The sequence below is a fragment of the Schistocerca cancellata genome, chromosome 10 (assembly GCF_023864275.1).
Source record: "Schistocerca cancellata isolate TAMUIC-IGC-003103 chromosome 10, iqSchCanc2.1, whole genome shotgun sequence".
Taxonomy (NCBI): Eukaryota; Metazoa; Arthropoda; class Insecta; order Orthoptera; family Acrididae; genus Schistocerca; species Schistocerca cancellata.
In genome coordinates, this window is record NC_064635.1 from 211,897,555 (window position 1) to 211,917,458 (window position 19,904).

The 19,904-nt window shown below is 46.5% G+C and overlaps 1 protein-coding gene across 1 annotated transcript in view; it reads right to left on the reverse strand.

Annotated features, from left to right (window-relative positions):
- LOC126106547 (UTP--glucose-1-phosphate uridylyltransferase-like) overlaps window positions 1-19,904 on the reverse strand; it is a 120,284-nt gene that overhangs the window by 61,100 nt on the left and 39,280 nt on the right. The window contains exons 2-3 of the mRNA XM_049912886.1: window positions 10,286-10,522; window positions 8,494-8,676 (exon numbers count right to left, since the gene is read on the reverse strand). Coding sequence (XP_049768843.1) covers window positions 8,494-8,676; window positions 10,286-10,522 — 420 coding nt within the window. The remainder of the gene's footprint in view (window positions 1-8,493; window positions 8,677-10,285; window positions 10,523-19,904) is intronic.

Sequence of the window (19,904 nt, forward strand, 5' to 3'; positions counted from 1 at the left end):
ATTTCCCTGCACAGATGCTCTTCTGCGGATGGTTTATCTAACAAAGTGTGCCAGTCCTAATTTTAGTGAAACGGTGCTGTTCACAGATGAGGCGTCGTTTCAACGAGATCAGATTGAAAATGTTCACAACCAGCATGTACGGGCAGACGTCAGTCCTCAAGCAGCTTTTGGAGCAAGATTTTCAGTCAAAGTTTACGGCGACACCGTTGGTGACTGTCTGATACGCTCCCACACTTTCTTCCACCCATGCTCAACGGGCAAAGTTATCATAATTTTGTACAGAATGTTCTACCTAATCATTTGACATATGTCGCTTTAGTTGTGCGTCAAAACGTGTACTTCATGCACGATGGTGCAACTCATTTCCGTGTTGATGTCCGTCGGCTTCTAAATAACAGATTCGGTGACAGACGGATAGGTGCAGATGGATCGATTGCCTGGCCTCCACCGGACCTAGACCCACTGGACTCTTATTTGTGGGGACATCTGAAAGCTATTGTGCAAGGAACCCCGTGCAAGATGTTCAGAGGCTCCGTTCCCGTATTGAGGAAGGTTGCGAAACCGTACGCTACACTCCAGGGATGCCTCAGCGCAGCCGAGATTCGCGACGACGGCGGGTTGGTGCACGGGGGCGTACTGAGCATCTCCTGTGGCAAAGAGTTGCGTGTGGCGTGCTGGTGAGTTCTGTTTCTGTGTTTGTTTCCTGTGATTAATGACTTGGAGACCAATCAGTTGTAACGTGGAATCAAAGCGTTTCAGACCCGTATTGATGTAACATAATTTCTTCGTCTACGTGTGACCAGCCACAGCTGCAAAATACTAACACGAATTCTTTACAGACGAATAGAAAAACTAGTAGAAGCCGACCTGGGGGAAGATCAGTTTGGATTCCGTAGAAATACTGGAACACGTGAGGCAATACTGACCTTACGACTTATCTTAGAAGAAAGATTAAGGAAAGGCAAACCTACGTTTCTAGCATTTGTAGACTTAGAGAAAGCTTTTGACAATGTTGACTGGAGTACTCTCTTTCAAATTCTAAAGGTGGCAGGGGTAAAATACAGGGAGCGAAAGGCTATTTACAATTTGTACAGAAAGCAGATGGCAGTTATAAGAGTCGAGGGACACGAAAGGGAAGCAGTGGTTGGGAAGGGAGTGAGACAAGGTTGTAGCCTATCCCCGATGTTATTCAATCTGTATATTGAGCAAGCAGTAAAGGAAACAAAAGAAAAATTCGGAGTAGGTATTAAAATCCATGGAGAAGAATAACAAACTTGGGGTTCGCCGATGACATTGTAATGCTAGACAGCAAAGGACTTGGAAGATCAGTTGAACGGAATGGACAGTGTCTTGAAAGGAAGATATAAGATGAACATCAAAAAAAGCAAAACGAGGATAATGGAATGTAGTCGAATTAAGTCGAGTGATGCTGAGGGAATTAGACTAGGAAATGAAACACTTAAAGTAGTAAAGGAGTTTTGCTATTTGGGGAGCAAAATAACTGATGATGGTCGAAGTAGAGAGGATATAAAATGTAGACTGGCAATGGCAAGGAAAGCGTTCCTGAAGAAGAGAAATTTGTTAACATCGAGTATAGATTTAAGTGTCAGGAAGTCATTTCTGAAAGTATTTGTATGGAGTGTAGCCTTGTATGGAAGTGAAATATGGACGGTAAATAGTTTGGACAAGAAGAGAATAGAAGCTTTCGAAATGTGGTGCTACAGAAGAATGCTGAAGATTAGATGGGTAGATCACATAACTAATGAGGAGGTATTGAATAGGATTGGGGAGAAGAGAAGTTTGTGGCACAACTTGACCAGAAGAAGGGATCGGTTGGTAGGACATGTTCTGAGGCATGAAGGGATCACCAATTTAGTATTGGAGGGCAGCGTGGAGGGTAAAAATCGTAGGGGGAGACCAAGAGATGAATACACTAAGCAGATTCAGAAGGATGTAGGTTGCAGTAGGTACTGGGAGATGAAGAAGCTTGCACAGGATAGAGTAGCATGGAGAGCTGCATCAAACCAGTCTCAGGACTGAAGACCACAACAACAACAACAACAACGTGTGAGGAATGTGTCCTTTAATTTGTGCAGTTTGTATGTTTTTGTTACACCTTGTATGACTCTTTGGTAATGGTATGTTGTAGCTATCTTCCCACTTTTACGGAATCCTGTAACTCTTGATTCCACCTGTTTTGTGTTGTAACGTGATGACTCTGTCATAGTCCAAGTCGCCATCTGCAGTAAATCACAGATTTTGTGACTGACTCCTGTTCTTCCTACAGTTTGAACATTCAACGGTCGCTGAGCACACAGGCATTCAAACTTAGCTAAGTACAGTAATATATAGAGTGGATTCAGAATGTTTTAGAGTGGGTACAGTTTGCAAACAGCGATACTTCATTACTCGGTATTGGTTAGGGGACCCTAAAAAGACCGTCATCGATTCGAAAAGGTGTAAATGCAACTGTTAGCGTTTACCGATGACATTGTCGTTGATTTGGAGGAGGAAGACAAAATGATAAGAACAAATGAACTTCTAGTAGAGGGAACACAAGGAGTGGGTCAGAGAAGCGACGAAGGTAAGACAGAATGTGTGTTTGTGACAAGAAACATGGCGAGGAAGTGGAGGGATCACTGGCGACACAAGGTACGAAATTTAGGAACACCAGCACTTCAAATCACAAAGAAGAACTACCGATGAGGATAACAATACCCAGGAGGAGACGATGAACTGTATAAACTTCATAAAATCTGCAGAAATATGTCTGTTCTCGAAGACAAAACTATCCAGTAGCAAACTACTAACAAGAGCAACAAAACTGCGCATGTGCAAATTAATCGATACAGTCACTTTTGAAAGGGCCTTATTCCACTATTTGACAAAATGAGTTAAAAACGTTATCGGGTTCTACAGACACACACATCTTTCTATATGAAAAGGGCCGTATTCCACGAATTATAAATGCATTTATGCGTTACAGCAACGCCATTTTTGAAAGATTTTGCTCCTGGAATAATGTCCTTGCAATGGTGATAATCTGCGCGTGCCATCTATCGAATCGCTGACGCACTGACACTAAAAATAGAGAGTCTTATGTCGAACGGTACTGCTAACAGGGTATCTGCAGCGCAGCTTCTTCTGCTCAGACACTGATGCGGTAAGTTCTCCAGGAGCACGAAAGTCAGTGAGGAACGATACGAACATTGTGAGTCACTCCACACTATTTGTTTTGACTTCATGCAAAACTTGCCATTGCCAGAACTGCCTGTACAGGATGTATTTTATCTTTGGCAAGTACGCGTAGATGTATTTTTTTCCGAAACACGAAGAACAATGAGTGTGTAAGACATGTATATCATGAAGGCACTGGGAGGAAAGGAGAAGTGTGCTAATTCCTACTATAATGTAACAGAATATGTACCAGAAAATGTCAGAGAGCTATGTTTGTTTTCCATGTGATTCGTTGGGCAAAATAAGAATTACTATGTAGCTCGAATGTGTGCATCTTCTGTGGACGATAAACATTTTGGCAGAATGGAAAGTTTTTTCTTAGTCCTAGACATTGGTGTAATGTAACGTTTGCAAAGGAACATTTTTTCTTAGTCCTAGACATTCATGTAATGTACCGAGTGATCAAAATGTCAGTATAAATTTGAAAACTTAATAAACCACGGAATAATGTAGATAGAGAGATAAAAATTGACACACATGCTTTGAATGATACGGGGTTTTATTAGAACCACCCCACATTGCTACACGCATGAAAGATCTCTTGCGCGCGTCGTTTGGTGATGATCGTGTGCTCAGCCGCCACTTTCGTCATGCTTGGCCTCCCAGGTCCCCAGACCTCAGTCCGTGCGATTATTGGCTTTGGGGTTACCTAAAGTCGCAAGTGTATCGTGATCGACCGACATCTCTAGGGATGCTGAAAGACAACATCCGACGCCAATGCCTCACCATAACTCCGGACATGCTTTACAGTGCTGTTCACAACATTATTCCTCGACTACAGCTATTGTTGAGGAATGATGGTGGACATATTGAGCATTTCCTGTAAAGAACATCATCTTTGCTGTGTCTTACTTTGTTATGCTAATTATTGCTATTCTGATCAGATGAAGCGCCATCTGTCGGACATTTTTTGAAATTTGTATTTCTTTGGTTCGAATAAAACCCAATGTTGCCGGCCGCGGTGGTCTAGCGTTTCTAGGCGCGCAGTCGGGAACCGCGCGACTGCTACGGTCGCAGGTTCGAATCCTGCCTCGGGCATGGATGTGTGTGATGTCCTTAGGTTAGTTAGGTTTAAGTAGTTCTAAGTTCTAGGGGACTGATGACCACAGTCCCATAGTACTCAGAGCCATTTGAACCATTTTGAACCCAATGTCATGCCAAGCATGTGTGTCAATTTGTACCTCTCTATCTACATTGTTTGTTGTTGTGGTCTTCAGTCCTGAGAGTGGTTTGATGCAGCCCTCCATGCTACTCTATCCTGTGCAAGCTTCTTCATCTCCCAGTACCTACTGCAACCTACATCCTTCTGAATCTGCTTAGTCTATTCATCTCTTGGTCTCCCAATACTAAATTGGTGATCCCTTCATGCCTCAGAACATGTCTTACCAACGGATCCCTTCTTCTAGTCAAATTGTGCCACAAATTTCTCTTCTCCCCAATCCTATTCAATACCTCCTCATTAGTTATGTGATCTAACCATCTAATCTTCAGCATTCTTCTGTAGCACCGCATTTCAAAAGCTTCTATTCTCTTCTTGTCCAAACTATTTATCGTCCATGTTTCACTTTCATACATGTCTACACTCCATACAAATACTTTCAGAAACGACTTCCTGACATTTAAATCTATACTCGATGTTAACAAATCTCTCTTCTTCAGAAACGCTTTCCTTGCCATTGCCAGTCTACATTTTATATCCTCTCTACTTCGACTATCATCAGTTATTTTGCTCCCCAAATAGCAGAACTCCTTTACTACTTTAACTGTCTCATTTCCTAATCTAATTCCCTCAGCATCACCTGACTTAATTCGACTACATTCCATTATCCTCGTTTTGCTTTTGTTGATGTTCATCTTATATCCTCCTTTCAAGACACTATGCATTCCGTTCAACTGCTCTTCCAAGTCCTTTGCTGTCTCTCACAGAATTACAATGTCATCGGTAAACCTCAAAGTTTTTATTTCTTCTCCATGGATTTTAATTCCTACTCCGAATTTTTCTTTTGTTTCATTCACTGCTTGCTCAATATACAGATTGAATAACATCGGGGATAGGCTACAACCTTGTCGCACTCCCTTCCCAACCACTGCTTCCCTTTCGTGTCCCTCGACTCTTATAACTGCCATCTGGTTTCAGAACAAATTGTAAATAGCCTTTCTCCCCCTGTATTTTACCCCTGCTACCTTCAGAATTTGAAAGAGAGTATTCCAGTTAACATTGTCAAAAGCTTTCTCTAAGTCTAAAAATGCTAGAAACGTAGGTTTGCCTTTCCTTAATCTAGCTTCTAAGATACGTCGTAGGGTCAGTATTGCCTCACGTGTTCCAATATTTCTACGGAATCTAAACTGATCTTCGCCGAGGTCGGCTTCTACTAGTTTTTCCATTCGTCTGTAATGAATTCGCGTTAGTATTTTGCAGCTGTGACTTATTAAACTGATAGTTCGGTAATTTTCACATCTGTCAAATCTGCTTTCTTTGGGATTGGAATTATTATATTCTTCTTGAAGTCTGAGGGTATTTCGCCTGTCTCATATATCTTGCTCACCAGATGGTAGAGTTTTGTCAGTAGTTGTAATGGAATGTTGTCTACTTCCGGGGCCTTGTTTCGACTCAGGTCTTTCAGTGCTCTGTCAAACTCTTCACGCAGTATCGTATCTCCCATTTCATCTTCATGTACATCTTCTTCCATTTCCATAATATTGTCCTCAAGTACATGGCCCTTGTATAGACCACCTTTCTGTTTTCCCTTCTTTGTTTAGAACTGGGTTTCCATCTGAGCTCTTAACATTCATACAAATGGTTCTATCTACATTATTCCGTGATTTATTCGGTTTTCAAATTTATACTGACTTTTTGATATCCGGTATATGACAGGAAATTTTTCTGTGGTGAAACGGGTAACCAGAAGAGCTGATAGCGTGTGCATGGTGAAATAATACGCTACGTGATCAAAAATGTTCCCGACACCTGGCTGAAAATGACTTGCGAGTTCGTGGCGCCCTCCATCGGTAATGCTGGAAGTCAATATGGTGATGGCCCACCCTTAGCCTGGATGACAGCTTCCACTCTCGGAGGCATACGTTCAGTCAGGTGCTGGAAGGTTTCTTGGGGAATGGCAGCCCAGTCTTCACGGAGTGCTGCACTGAGGAGAGGTATTGATGTCGGTCGGTGAGGCCTGGCACGAAGTCGGCGTTCCAAAACATCCCAAAGGTGTTCTGTAGGATTCAGGTCAGGATTCTGTGTACGCCAGTCCATTACAGGGATGTTACTGTCGTGTAACCACTCCGTTACAGTCCGTGCATTATGAATAGGTGCTCGATCGTGCTGAAAGATGCAATCACCATCCCCGAATTGCTCTTCAACAGTGGGAAGCAAGAAGGTGCTTAAAACATCAGTGTAGGCCTGTGCTGCGACAGTGTTACGTAAAACAACAAGGGCTGAAAGCCCCTTCCCTGAAAAACACGACCACACCATAACATCACCGCCTCCGAATTTTACTATTGGCACTACACACGCTAGGAGATGACGTTCACCGGCCATTCGCCGTACCCACACCCTGCCATCGGATTGCCACATTGTGTGTCGTGATTCGTCTCTCCACACAACGTTTTCCCACTGTTCAATCGTCTAATGTTTACGCTCCTTACACCGGCGTGATGTGTGGCTTATGAGCAACTGCTCGACCATGAAATCCACGTTTTCTCACCTCCCGCCTAACTGTCATAGTACTTGCAGTGGATCCTGATTCAGTTTGGAATTCCTGTGTGATCGTCTGGATAGATGTCTGCCTATTACACATTACGACCCTTTTCAACTGTCGGCGGTCTCTGTGAGTCAACAGACGACGTCAGCCTGTACGTTTGTGTGCTGTTCGTGTACCTTCACGTTTCCGCTTCACCGTCACATCGGAAACAGTGGACCTAGGGATGTTTGGAAGTGTGGAAGTCTCGCGTACAGACGTATAATACAAGTGACACCCAATCACCTGACCACGTTCGAAGTCTGTGAGTTCCGCGAAACGTCCCATTCTGCTCTCTCGTGATGTATAATGACTACTGAGGTCGCTCATATGGATTACTTGGCAGTAGGTGGCAGCACAATGCACCTAATATGAAAAATGTATTTTTTGGCGGTGTCTGGATAGTTTTGATCACATAGTGTATTATGAAATCACTGCAAATGCTTTCAAATCTTGCAAGTTGACCATAAAGCTAATAGAAACTGAAGATATGTAAAAGTTCTCTAGGTGATAGCCAACATGCTATAGGAACTGGGGTTGTCGAACGAATCACAAGGCAGACATGTTCCAAAACGCCAGAAGGCCTGGTCTCATACATGTTGCTTTATGCATTCTGAACATAGTAAATTACATTTAGGTGTTGTGGCTTCTGGAGACATAGGAAGATTACAGAGTACATTCGATCTTGTATTTCAGGAAGTGTCTGTTGTTCCTGATTTTTAAAAGGCTTACACAGAACCGGTGGCTACTTGCAGGAACAAAATGCACGACATTCAACGTTTAATGATTATATTCCGCACGAATTTAGGTATTACTCTGACGATTTGACAAAATGCCCTATACGTAACGCTGCTGCTGCTGAGGAAGTGCAATGAAACTATATTTTGTGTACTTTGATTAGCGTTACAACACTGTGAAAATGTATGAGTATATGAAAACAGTTTAAAACAGTACTAAAAACATAACTATGTGTATGAATTACTTCCTTAGCAAAAGAACCTTATTCCAAGATTTTGGATTTTTTCTTCAAAGGGACTGCAAAACTTAACAACTGAGTAATCGCAAAATATCCACTTCATTCCATTCTTTAACCACCGTTACATTCCATATACTCACACAATCAATCACAGAAGCTTTTCCTTAGTTATTGAAAACTTAAGATTTTGGTGTGAAGTCCTTCTAAAAATGACTGTATCAGTGGTGTGACCGATATTAATGTATGGCGCTGAAACACGAAGCTCAGCAAGAAAGTAGAAGAAGTACAGAATTTTGATCTTCGAAAACAAGCTGTTAAGAAAAATCTTTGGATCAGTGACAGAAAATGGAATTTCGAGAAGGAAAAACACAGAAATCCAGACGCCGTGATAAAGGGCAGAGTAGCTGAATGGATGGGACTGTACTGAGAAGGGAAGAAAGGATGGAGAAGCCTACCACCTCTCAGGTGACAGAATACGACGATGGATGGTGAAAGACGTGGAGACCCTGGGAGCCCACGAGAAGACACAGTGTGCCTCACCTCTATCTGCTGGACGGTGAGGTCCAGGAAGGTGAGGTCGTTGCGGACGGCGATGACGGACTTGGGCCCCCTGCAGCCCATGGAGGTGCCCAGGCCTCCGTTCAGCTTCACCACCACCAGCTTGCCCAGCATCTCGTGGATGACGTCAGCAGACGGCTGCGACAGCGTACTGTAGTCCCGTACCTGCAAAGTGCCACATATTATTGGCATCGGGGAACTCCGAGAGCTAGTATCCCCCCAACTGAGAGGTAAATAGACGTGGAGCAGACGTTGGGACAGGCAAGGAATGTCGGCTGCGCCCTTTTGAGGGGAACTGTTTTAGCGCGATATTGCCAGTTGCTGCTCGTTTCGGGATCTTCAGCTTAGAGCCAGGTTCCACAGAGGTCCTTCTTCCACTATCAATAAATTTAGATGTAAAGATCCAGGCAAATGGCAAATTCTTCAATAAAATTCTTCAGGGTATCAGACCGCATCGTCATAATTTAAAATGCGGCAACGTTTCGGCCAGCGTTGCAGCTAGCCTTCATCAGGGCCTTACGTTAAACTGCTAAATGAAACACACTTGGTTCCTTAAATAGCTGCACGAGAAAACCGTGTCGTTACTTGATTGGCTGTAAAAGGAGGAGGAGGAGGGGTGAAAGGTATGCTTTATTGGTGTTTCCTTTATTATCTGTCATTGGCTGAAATAGCTGTTTTCTATTGGTCTTTATATTAATCCACCCCACTGGAGGAGACGGACGAATAGCGAACAGGTGATGGCTGTGACGTCACACTGTTTCCATGCTGTCCAGAAGCCGGCTGCGGCGTGCCATTGCTTTGTGTGCTCGCGACCACTACTGCGGCTCTCCGCGTGTCTGCATGGGCCGCCACGGCTCTGCCGCCGCTCCGTAGCCCTGCTATTGCAGGCAGCCAGGATCTCGGAAGCTTGTACCCGTCCTCTCTATTCATGTTGGCGGGTCTTTTGGCTATTTCTATCGCCTCTCTAAACTTTCTTTTGAAAGTGAGAGGCTGTTTCGCCAGGACGCGGGCTTCTTGAAAAAATATTGGTTTCCCGCACTCGTCTCGGTGTTCCGCCACTGCTGACTTAGTGTGTTGTTTCAGGCGGATATATCTTTCATGTTCCGAGAGCCTTGTGCTAATCGGACGTCCCGTCTCACCTATGTAGACTAATCCACACGCACAACCAATTTCACACACGCCAGCTGTGTGTAGTTTGTCAACTGCATCCTTGGTAGAACCGAGCATGTCTGATATTTTGTTTCTGCTTCGGAAAATTGGTTTGATGTCGGCTTTTCGTAGAATTTTGCCAATACGTTCGGTGACCCCTTGTACATATGGTAACACAGCAATGCTCTGTGCCTCCTTCTCCTCTTCCCTTTTAGTCTTCTCCCTTGTCGACATGGTGCTGTCTATCGTCTGCTTCCCATAGCCATTAGCTCCGAAGATGGACCTGAGGCGTTCAAGTTCTGTCTTCAGATGTTCTTCGTCGCTTATCCTGTACGCTCTCTTCGTTAGCGTGTGCAGGGCGGACTTCTTCTGCGTGGGGTGATGGTGGGAGGAGGCGTGAAGGTACCTGTCCGTACTGGTTGGTTTCCTGTACACTTTGTGGCCAAGTTTACCGTCAGGTTTTCGATAAAGTTCCACGTCGAGAAAAGGCAGCACCCCATTTTATTGAAGATGACAACGGCCGCGGAAGCCTACGCTTACAAATGGCAAATTGTCTGATGGAGATGGGGTGAGGGGGCGTGGTTTACAGTACGTTACCCGTGGGGAGACGGCGAGGAGTACTCACAGCGTCCTGCGGCAGCTTCTGGATCTTCTCCCAGTCTATGGAGGGTCCGTCCTCGCTGAGGAAACGCTCGAACAGTTTCTCGAAGCCGTCGAACTGCTTGCGGAAGCTAGAGCGCCGCGCCTCTGGAGCCGTTTCCAGCAGCCTCTCCAGCTCGCTCTGGAAGTGGACTAGCGCGTCCTTCTTGGTCATCTCCTTGAACTCCTGGGAGCCCGACGGCACCCTCTGGTGGCCGCGAACCTGCCCGAATAAAAAGAAAAGTAAACGTCACAACATTTGCACTGGTATCGGTACGAATATTAGGTCTCAGTAACCAGCTCAGATCTCTCTCGAGTGTAATTATACTTTGAAATGGCCTGTTACTTACGTGCACAGGTACGCGGTGGTTCAAAAAGAAAGAACAGATTTCAGTTATTTATTACAGACAAACAATAAAAGACAGAAACACAGTGCGCATGTTACTGAATAGAGGAAAGTTCAAAGTTTCATGTTCGACAGACACTATACCATAGATTCAACTTGAGCACCGCGCATTACTCGAGAAATGTAAACGGGACTCACATAAGAATCAACAGGTACCTGTTTGTAATATCTGAAGAAATACGAGTACTTCGAGCCGGGACATTATTTAAATCTTTATTTTGAATTGATCGGTTTCAGAAATACATTGCTGTCATCTTCGTATCTGCAAGTTATGCATAATAATGGTGATGTCAGACTAAAATAAATGACACATACACACTGAGGCGAGAAAAGTGATGGCTTAAGTCCTAATATCGTGTCGACATCCACTGCAGCAACTCGACAGAGCACGCACTCAACAGGTCGATGGAAGTCCTCTGTAGAGATACTGAACCATACTGCTTCTGTGACCGTCCACAGTTGCAAAAGTGTTGACATGGCGCACCGGTCTTTTGGAACGCGAAGTCCACGAATGGCTGCAAATGGCCTCCAATTAGCCGAACATAACCATTGTCAGCCAGTGAGCGTATCAGTTGGACCAGAAGACCCAGTCCATTCCGTGCGAACGCAGCCCACAGCATTATGGAGCCGCCTGCTGCTTGCACAGTGCCTAGTCGACAGTTTGGGTCCGTGGCCTCGCGGGGGCTGCGCTACACTCGACCAGGCCACGGTTCTTCTGTAGTCTGGGTCCAGTCGATAGGGTCACGAGCCCAGGAAAGGCGCTGCAGGGAAAGTCGTCTGTCAGGGCAAAGGCACTCGAACCAGTCGTCTGCTGCCATAGCCGACTAACGCCAGATTTCGCCACACTGTCCTAAAGGATTCGTTCGTCGTATGGCCCACATTGATTTCTGCAGTTATTTCACCCAGTGTTGCTTGTCTGTTAGCACTGACAACTCTATGGAGACGGCGCTGCTCTCGGTCGCCAAGTCTACATCTACATCTACGTTTATACTCCGCAGGCCACCCAACGGTGTGTGGCGGAGGGCACTTTACGTGCCACTGTCATTACCTCCCTTTCCTGTTCCAGTCGCGTATGGTTCGCTGGAAGAACGACTGTCTGAAAGCCTCCGTGCGCGCTCTAATCTCTCTAATTTTACATTCGTGATCTCCTCGGGAGGTATAAGTAGGGGGAAGCAATATATTCGATACCTCCTCCAGAAACGCACCCTCTCGAAACCTGGCGAGCAAGCTACACCGCGATGCAGAGCGCCTCTGTTGCAGAGTCTGCCACTTGAGTTTGCTAAACATCTCCGTAACGCTATCACGCTTACCAAATAACCCTGTGACGAAACGCGCCGCTGTTCTTTGGATCTTCTCTATCTCCTCCGTCAACCCGATCTGGTACGGATCCCACACTGATGCGCAATACTCAAGTATAGGTCGAACGAGTGTTTTGTAAGCCACCTCCTTTGTTGATGGACTACATTTTCTAAGGACTCTCCCAATGAATCTCAACCTGGTACCCGCCTTACCAACAATTATATATGATCATTCCACTTCAAATCCTTCCGCACGCATAATCCCAGATATTTTCCAGAAGTAACTGCTACTAGTGTTTGTTCTGCTATCATATAATCATACAATAAAGGATCCTTCTTTCTATGTATTCGCAATACATTACATTTGTCTATGTTAGGGGTCAGTTGCCACTCCCTGCACCAAGTGCCTATCCGCTGCAGATCTTCCTGCATTTCGCTACAATTTTCTAATGCTGCAACTTCTCTGTATACTACAGCATCATCCGCGAAAAGCCGCATCTGACACTATCTACTAGGTCATTTATATATATTGTGAAAAGCAATGGTCCCATAACACTCCCCTGTGTCACGCCAGAGGTTACTTTAATAAGATGAAAAACAGCCGACCAGTTGCAAAGGATAAAGTAATCTTTACCTAGGTTTCAATAGGTTTAAACCTATCTTCTTCAGAAGACGGCAGTATTACATTAACATGGCATGATACGTCGTTGCAATTTTTACAAACATCTCCATAGCTCCATTAGTTCAAATACAATATAGCCCTGCCATGTTAATGTAATACTGCCGTCTTCTGAAGAAGATAGGTTTAAACCTATTGAAACCTAGGTAAAGATTACTTTATCCTTTGCAACTGGTCGGCTGTTTTTCATCTTATTACGTGGAACCGTTGCTGTTACGCAGCTATGTTTAAAATAATGGTTACTTTAATGTCTGTAGACGTCTCTCCGTTGATAACAACATGCTGTGTTCTGTTTGCTAAAAACTCTTCAATCCAGCCACACAGCTGGTCTGATATTCCGTAGGCTCTTACTTTGTTTATCGGGCGACAGTGCGGAACTGTATCGAACGCCTTCCGGAAGTCAAGGAAAACAGCATCTACCTGGGAGCCTGTATCTAATATTTTCTGGGTCTCATGAACAAATAAAGCGAGTTGGGTCTCACACGATCGCTGTTTCCGGAATCCATGTTGATTCGTACGTAGTAGATTCTGGGTTCCCAGTACAAGTTATCGGTTACTGCGTTGCCCGTGGTGAGAGGTAATGCCCGAAGAGTGGTATTCCTGGCACACTCTTGACACTGTGAAGCTCTGAATATGGGATTCCCTAAAGCCTTTTCTGTTAATTCCCATCGTGCGGCCATAAGCGCGTCGGAAACCTTTTCACGTGAATGACTTGAGTGCAAATGACAGGTTCGCCAATGCCTTCTACAGCTTGTGTACTTACTGCAGCCGGGAGATGATTTAATCACAGATCCGAAGATGGCATTAGAGACTTGCTGAAAACGGTAATACACTGGACTCGCATTCGGGAGGACGACGGTTCAGTCCCGCGTCCGGCCATCCTCATTTAGGATTTCCGTGATTTCCCTAAATCGCTCCTGGCAAATGCGGGATGGTTCCTTTGAAAGGGTACGGCCGACTTCCTTCCCCGTCCTTCCCTAATGCGATGAGACCGATGACCTCGCTGTTTGGTCTCTTCCCCCAAACAACCCAAAACGGTAATATCTACGAATCTTGGCAGTTGAAAATCTATTCAGCGTTCATAATACTACAGATCGACCTCACGCTAACGATGATGCTGTGGTATCTTTCCATTTCGTGTCCTCACAAATTCTTACACGCCAATGTACGTACGAATAGACCAAGTGAGACTGTGACTCACTGATAGTGTAGTCATAAAATACTACGTATTCTTTTACAAGCAAGACATTGTACAGTTTCCATCTCGGCTATTGCTTATACGTACACTCCTGGAAATGGAAAAAAGAACACATTGACACCGGTGTGTCAGGCCCACCATACTTGCTCCGGACACTGCGAGAGGGCTGTACAAGCAATGATCACACGCACGCCACAGCGGACACACCAGGAACCGCGGTGTTGGCTGTCGAATGGCGCTAGCTGCGCAGCATTTGTGCACCGTCGCCGTCAGTGTCAGCCAGTTTGCCGTGGCATACGGAGCTCCATCGCAGTCTTTAACACTGGTAGCATGCCGCGACAGCGTGGACGTGAACCGTATGTGCAGTTGACGGACTTTGAGCGAGGGCGTATAGTGGGCATGCGGGAGGCCGGGTGGACGTACCGCCGAATTGCTCAACGCGTGGGGCGTGAGGTCTCCACAGTACATCGATGTTGTCGCCAGTGGTCGGCGGAAGGTGCACGTGCCCGTCGACCTGGGACCGGACCGCAGCGACGCACGGATGCACGCCAAGACCGTAGGATCCTACGCAGTGCCGTAGGGGACCGCACCGCCACTTCCCAGCAAATTAGGGACACTGTTGCTCCTGGGGTATCGGCGAGGACCATTCGCAACCGTCTCCATGAAGCTGGGCTACGGTCCCGCACACCGTTAGGCCGTCTTCCGCTGACGCCCCAACATCGTGCAGCCCGCCTCCAGTGGTGTCGCGACAGGCGTGAATGGAGGGACGAATGGAGACGTGTCGTCTTCAGCGATGAGAGTCGCTTCTGCCTTGGTGCCAATGATGGTCGTATGCGTGTTTGGCGCCGTGCAGGTGAGCGCCACAATCAGGACTGCATACGACCGAGGCACACAGGGCCAACACCCGGCATCATGGTGTGGGGAGCGATCTCCTACACTGGCCGTACACCACTGGTGATCGTCGAGGCGACACTGAATAGTGCACGGCACATCCAAACCGTCATCGAACCCATCGTTCTACCATTCCTAGACCGGCAAGGGAACTTGCTGTTCCAACAGGACAATGCACGTCCGCATGTATCCTGTGCCACCCAACGTGCTCTAGAAGGTGTAAGTCAACTACCCTGGCCAGCAAGATCTCCGGATCTGTCCCCATCGAGCATGTTTGGGACTGGATGAAGCGTCGTCTCACGCGGTCTGCACGTCAAGCACGAACGCTGGTCCAACTGAGGCGCCAGGTGGAAATGGCATGGCAAGCCGTTCCACAGGACTACATCCAGCATCTCTACGATCGTCTCCATGGGAGAATAGCAGCCTGCGTTGCTGCGAAAGGTGGATATACACTGTACTAGTGCCGACATTGTGCATGCTCTGTTGCTTGTGTCTATGTGCCTGTGGTTCTGTCAGTGTGATCATGTGATGTATCTGACCCCAGGAATGTGTCAATAAAGTTTCCCCTTCCTGGGACAATGAATTCACGGTGTTCTTATTTCAATTTCCAGGAGTGTATTTACTTTAATGAAACTCGGACAATTGGCCATTTCCAGACTTACAGGCCATTTACACCTGCTCTCGATGCCAAAATGCGATAATACTAGCTGATTACTTAAGAGTGTTCTCAGAACTCTTTTACTCGCTGTTAAATAATCGTATAACATTACATGTCGGCACCAAAGGTATACGAAAATGGCCTGGAAGCCGGAAACTGGCAGTCGTGCGAGTTTCAATAAAGCAAATGCATGTAAGCAACAGCCGAGGTGGAAACATTGCAGCTTCTTTCAACTAATACAGGTTGGGCACTAATAGAACCGACAAGCTGCAGGGAGGCATACCTGACTGGAAAACAGGTCCTGCGACCAAGAGTCCGGAAATGCATCGCCGCCACGGTAGATGGCGCTGACGAACGGAAGTCCCTCTGACCACGTGGGGTGTGCTCCTCGTGTGCCTTAGGAAAACAAGTACCCCCTCAGACACTGACCACATTACACGACATTTCGAGCCCTTCCTGGGAGTTTTTATGGTCATAGGTCCTTTCAGAAAGACTACCGTGCAGGGAGGCGGCGGACTGTGCGTGCACGAGGTTTGGAGGACCGGCTTCTGCAGGACACTGAGGCGAACCCTGGTGCAAGCTCGGGGCGCGTGCGGCGCCGACACGGCGTGAGCCGAAGCACGGTCGTGTGTGTCCCGCACGACGAACGCTGCTGCCTCTATCACGTGCAGGATTATCAGCAGCGGATTTACAGGGTGTTTCAAAAATGACCGGTATATTTGATACGGCAATAAAAACTAAACGAGCAGCGATAGAAATACACCGTTTGTTGCAATATGCTTGGGACAACAATACATTTTCAGGCGGACAAACTTTCGAATTTACAGTAGTTACAATTTTCAACAACAGATGGCGCTGCAAGTGATGTGAACGATATAGAAGACAACGCAGTCTGTGGGTGCGCCATTCTGTACGTCGTCTTTCTGCTGTAAGCGTGTGCTGTTCACAACGTGCAAGTGTGCTGTAGACAACATGGTTTATTCCTTAGAACAGAGGATTTTTCTGGTGTTGGAATTCCACCGCCTAGAACACAGTGTTGTTGCAACAAGACGAAGTTTTCAACGGAGGTTTAATGTAACCAAAGGACCGAAAAGCGATACAATAAAGGATCTGTTTGAAATCTTTCAGCGGACTGGGAACGTGACGGATGAACGTGCTGGAAAGGTAGGGCGACCGCGTACGGCAACCACAGAGGGCAACGGGCAGCTAGTGCAGCAGGTGATCCGACAGCGGCCTCGGGTTTCCGTTCGCCGTGTTGCAGCTGCGGTCCAAATGACGCCAACGTCCACGTATCGTCTCGTGCGCCAGAGTTTACACCTCTATCCGTACAAAATTCAAACGCGGCAACCCCTCAGCGCCGCTACCATTGCTGCACGAGAGACATTCGCTAACGATATAGTGCACAGGATTGATGACGGCGATATGCATGTGGGCAGCATTTGGTTTACTGACGAAGCTTATTTTTACCTGGACGGCTACGTCAATAAACAGAACTGGCGCATATGGGGAACCGAAAAGCCCCATGTTGCAGTCCCATCGCCCCTGCATCCTCAAAAAGTACTGGTCTGGGCCGCCATTTCTTCCAAAGGAATCATTGGCCCATTTTTCAGATCCGAAACGATTACTGCATCACGCTATCTGGACATTCTTCGTGAATTTGTGGCGGTACAAACTGCCTTAGACGACACTGCGAACACCTCGTGGATTATGCAAGATGGTGCCCGGCCACATCGCACGGCCGACGTCTTTAATTTCCTGAATGAATATTTCGATGATCGTGTGATTGCTTTGGGCTATCCGAAACATACAGGAGGCGGCGTGGATTGGCCTCCGTATTCGCCAGACATGAACCCCTGTGACTTCTTTCTGTGGGGACACTTGAACGACCAGGTGTACCGCCAGAATCCAGAAACAATTGAACAGCTGAAGCAGTACATCTCATCTGCATGTGAAGCCATTCCGCCAGACACGTTGTCAAAGGTTTCGGGTAATTTCATTCAGAGACTACGCCATATTATTGCTACGCATGGTGGATATGTGGAAAATATCGTACTATAGAGTTTCCCAGACCGCAATATACCGGTCATTTTTGAAACACCCTGTACCTCTACGAGAACGACGTTGTAGATGGTTTCTGCTCCAGAGCATCGTAATTATGAGAGTTCCGCCATCATTCCTCTTTACCGAACTGGCATCATCAATCTGCATGATCGTCAGCTGTGGGCTACAGACAATCCTCCGAGATGGTTGAGGCGTCTCATCAACGTCGGTTCAGCATCGCCGTGTCGGCAACGGCTCGCGGCCACCACGTACTTGCACCGGTTGTCTTCCACAACGCCTTTGCGGAGGAAATTCCTGGAATCCCGTGGTGGTCACTCTGAACACCTGTTGAGATGCAGCTCTTACTGCGTTCCTGGACGTGCTGTGTTTTATATACCTGTTACAAGCAATAATGTAACTGGGTAGATTTAAAAACTGTTCACCAATTGGCAGCAGGAGAATGCACACATGTGAATTTTAAGAAAATTTGCAAGCTTTTAGATTCAGTGGCTGCTTCTACTGGGAGTAGATTTGAAGGAGAAGGAAGAGGGGTGAAGGAAAAGAGCTGTGATGTTTACAAAATGGGGAGAGCATGGGAAAAGTCACCCAGAAGTACGAGTTAGGGGAGACTAACCAGATGGATTGAGAGGGGAATACTGTTTGATGGGGGCTGCATCAGAGGAAATTTGAAAAGCTGGGAGCTTAGAAGTGAAAGTTAGGGTAACACATGACACAGAGATCAATGACAAAATATCATGCAAAAACTAATAAGAGTGAAAAACTAAATGCAATTTATGTGGTAGAGGTGGGAGATGGGGAAAAATAGATGGGCCAGAAAATGAAAGAAACAGAAAAGTAAAAGAGAGTGAAGAGAGGGATAGTTACTTTGAAGAAGTACTGAGACTAAAGAAATTAATGTAGATTAAGGTCAGATGAGATGTAATCTGTTGTAATGTTAGTTTCCTCCCGCGCAGCTCTGAGAAGCTAGTGTCTGAGGGAAGAAACCATAAGTAACAAATAACAGCTGAAAAACAACATTTTTTTCCTCATGAATACCAGCATCTATGTATTTACTTTGAAAATCACTATGAAGAGAATGGCAAATGGTTCTTCACATTGTAGCAGTTAATAGGGCTTCTACCCATTTCTTTCATGCATATAAAGTGGGAAGGTAGATTATTTCAATGCCTCTGTGTAAGCTGTAATTAGTCGAATCTTGTACTCATTATCCCTGTAGCAGTGATACTTAGTGACTGTAGTATATTTCTAGATTCATCACGCACCGTCCTGGACTTCCTGCGGAATAGCCTGCCTCGGCTGCTCGATAGTGTGGTTTCTGCGTCACGAAACACCACCCCACTTCCATACTACAGCTCGCAGACACCTCAACGTCATCTTCCCCGGACGATGGATAGGGCGCGGGTGCCCTGCTATATCACCCAGCTTCAACTGTGTGGATTTTTACCGCCGAGGCATTTAAAAAGTGTTGTGCGGACCCTTCAACAGCGTATTCATTACACCTGAGACTCCGGAACGTCCGAAAGAGTGCGGCAATCCACGAAGCGACGTGAGCACTCGTGCACTGCACCCCACGGAGGCAGCTTTGAACTCGTGCTGTGACGTTGATGCTGTGCAGCCCCGTGCTGAGTTCCGGGACGGTTTGTTGTCGCTGCACGCGCACCGTCCATTTCCGGACGCGTGCTCGTAGCACCTTTTCTGCTCAATTCCCAGTCAGGAATCCGTCCCTACAGTTTGGCGGTTTTATTCCTGTTCACCCTGCACGAGGCTGTGTTTTCCTACACACCCACAATGTTCAGTGAGCATGCACAGTATCGTTCGACCTCCGGCGAGAATTTAAAATGAGCGAGCATAGAGGACGCGGACGGGGACTGCGCGCAGGCGGCGCTGGGGGTGGGTGTGGGTGGGCCAGGGGGCGCGCCGAGGCGTGACGCAGAGCCGAGCGAGCGGCAGATCCGGGGTTCGACTCCTAGCCCGCCACGCGTCTTCACTCGTCGCAGCCGCATCCGCATGAAAGTCCCGATGCAGCTAATATCATCAGTTGTTTCCCTTCCCCTTTCTCTCCCTTCCACCTTCAATTTATATAATAACTAATGCATTTCAACTGACGATGTTTCTGTCACTTTCACTGGCTACAAATAATTTACAGCAACTACACTCCTGGAAATTGAAATAAGAACACCGTGAATTCATTGTCCCAGGAAGGGGAAACTTTATTGAGACATTCCTGGGGTCAGATACATCACATGATCACACTGACAGAACCACAGGCACATAGACACAGGCAACAGAGCATGCACAATGTCGGCACTAGTACAGTGTATATCCACCTTTCGCAGCAATGCAGGCTGCTATTCTCCCATGGAGACGATCGTAGAGATGCTGGATGTAGTCCTGTGGAACGGCTTGCCATGCCA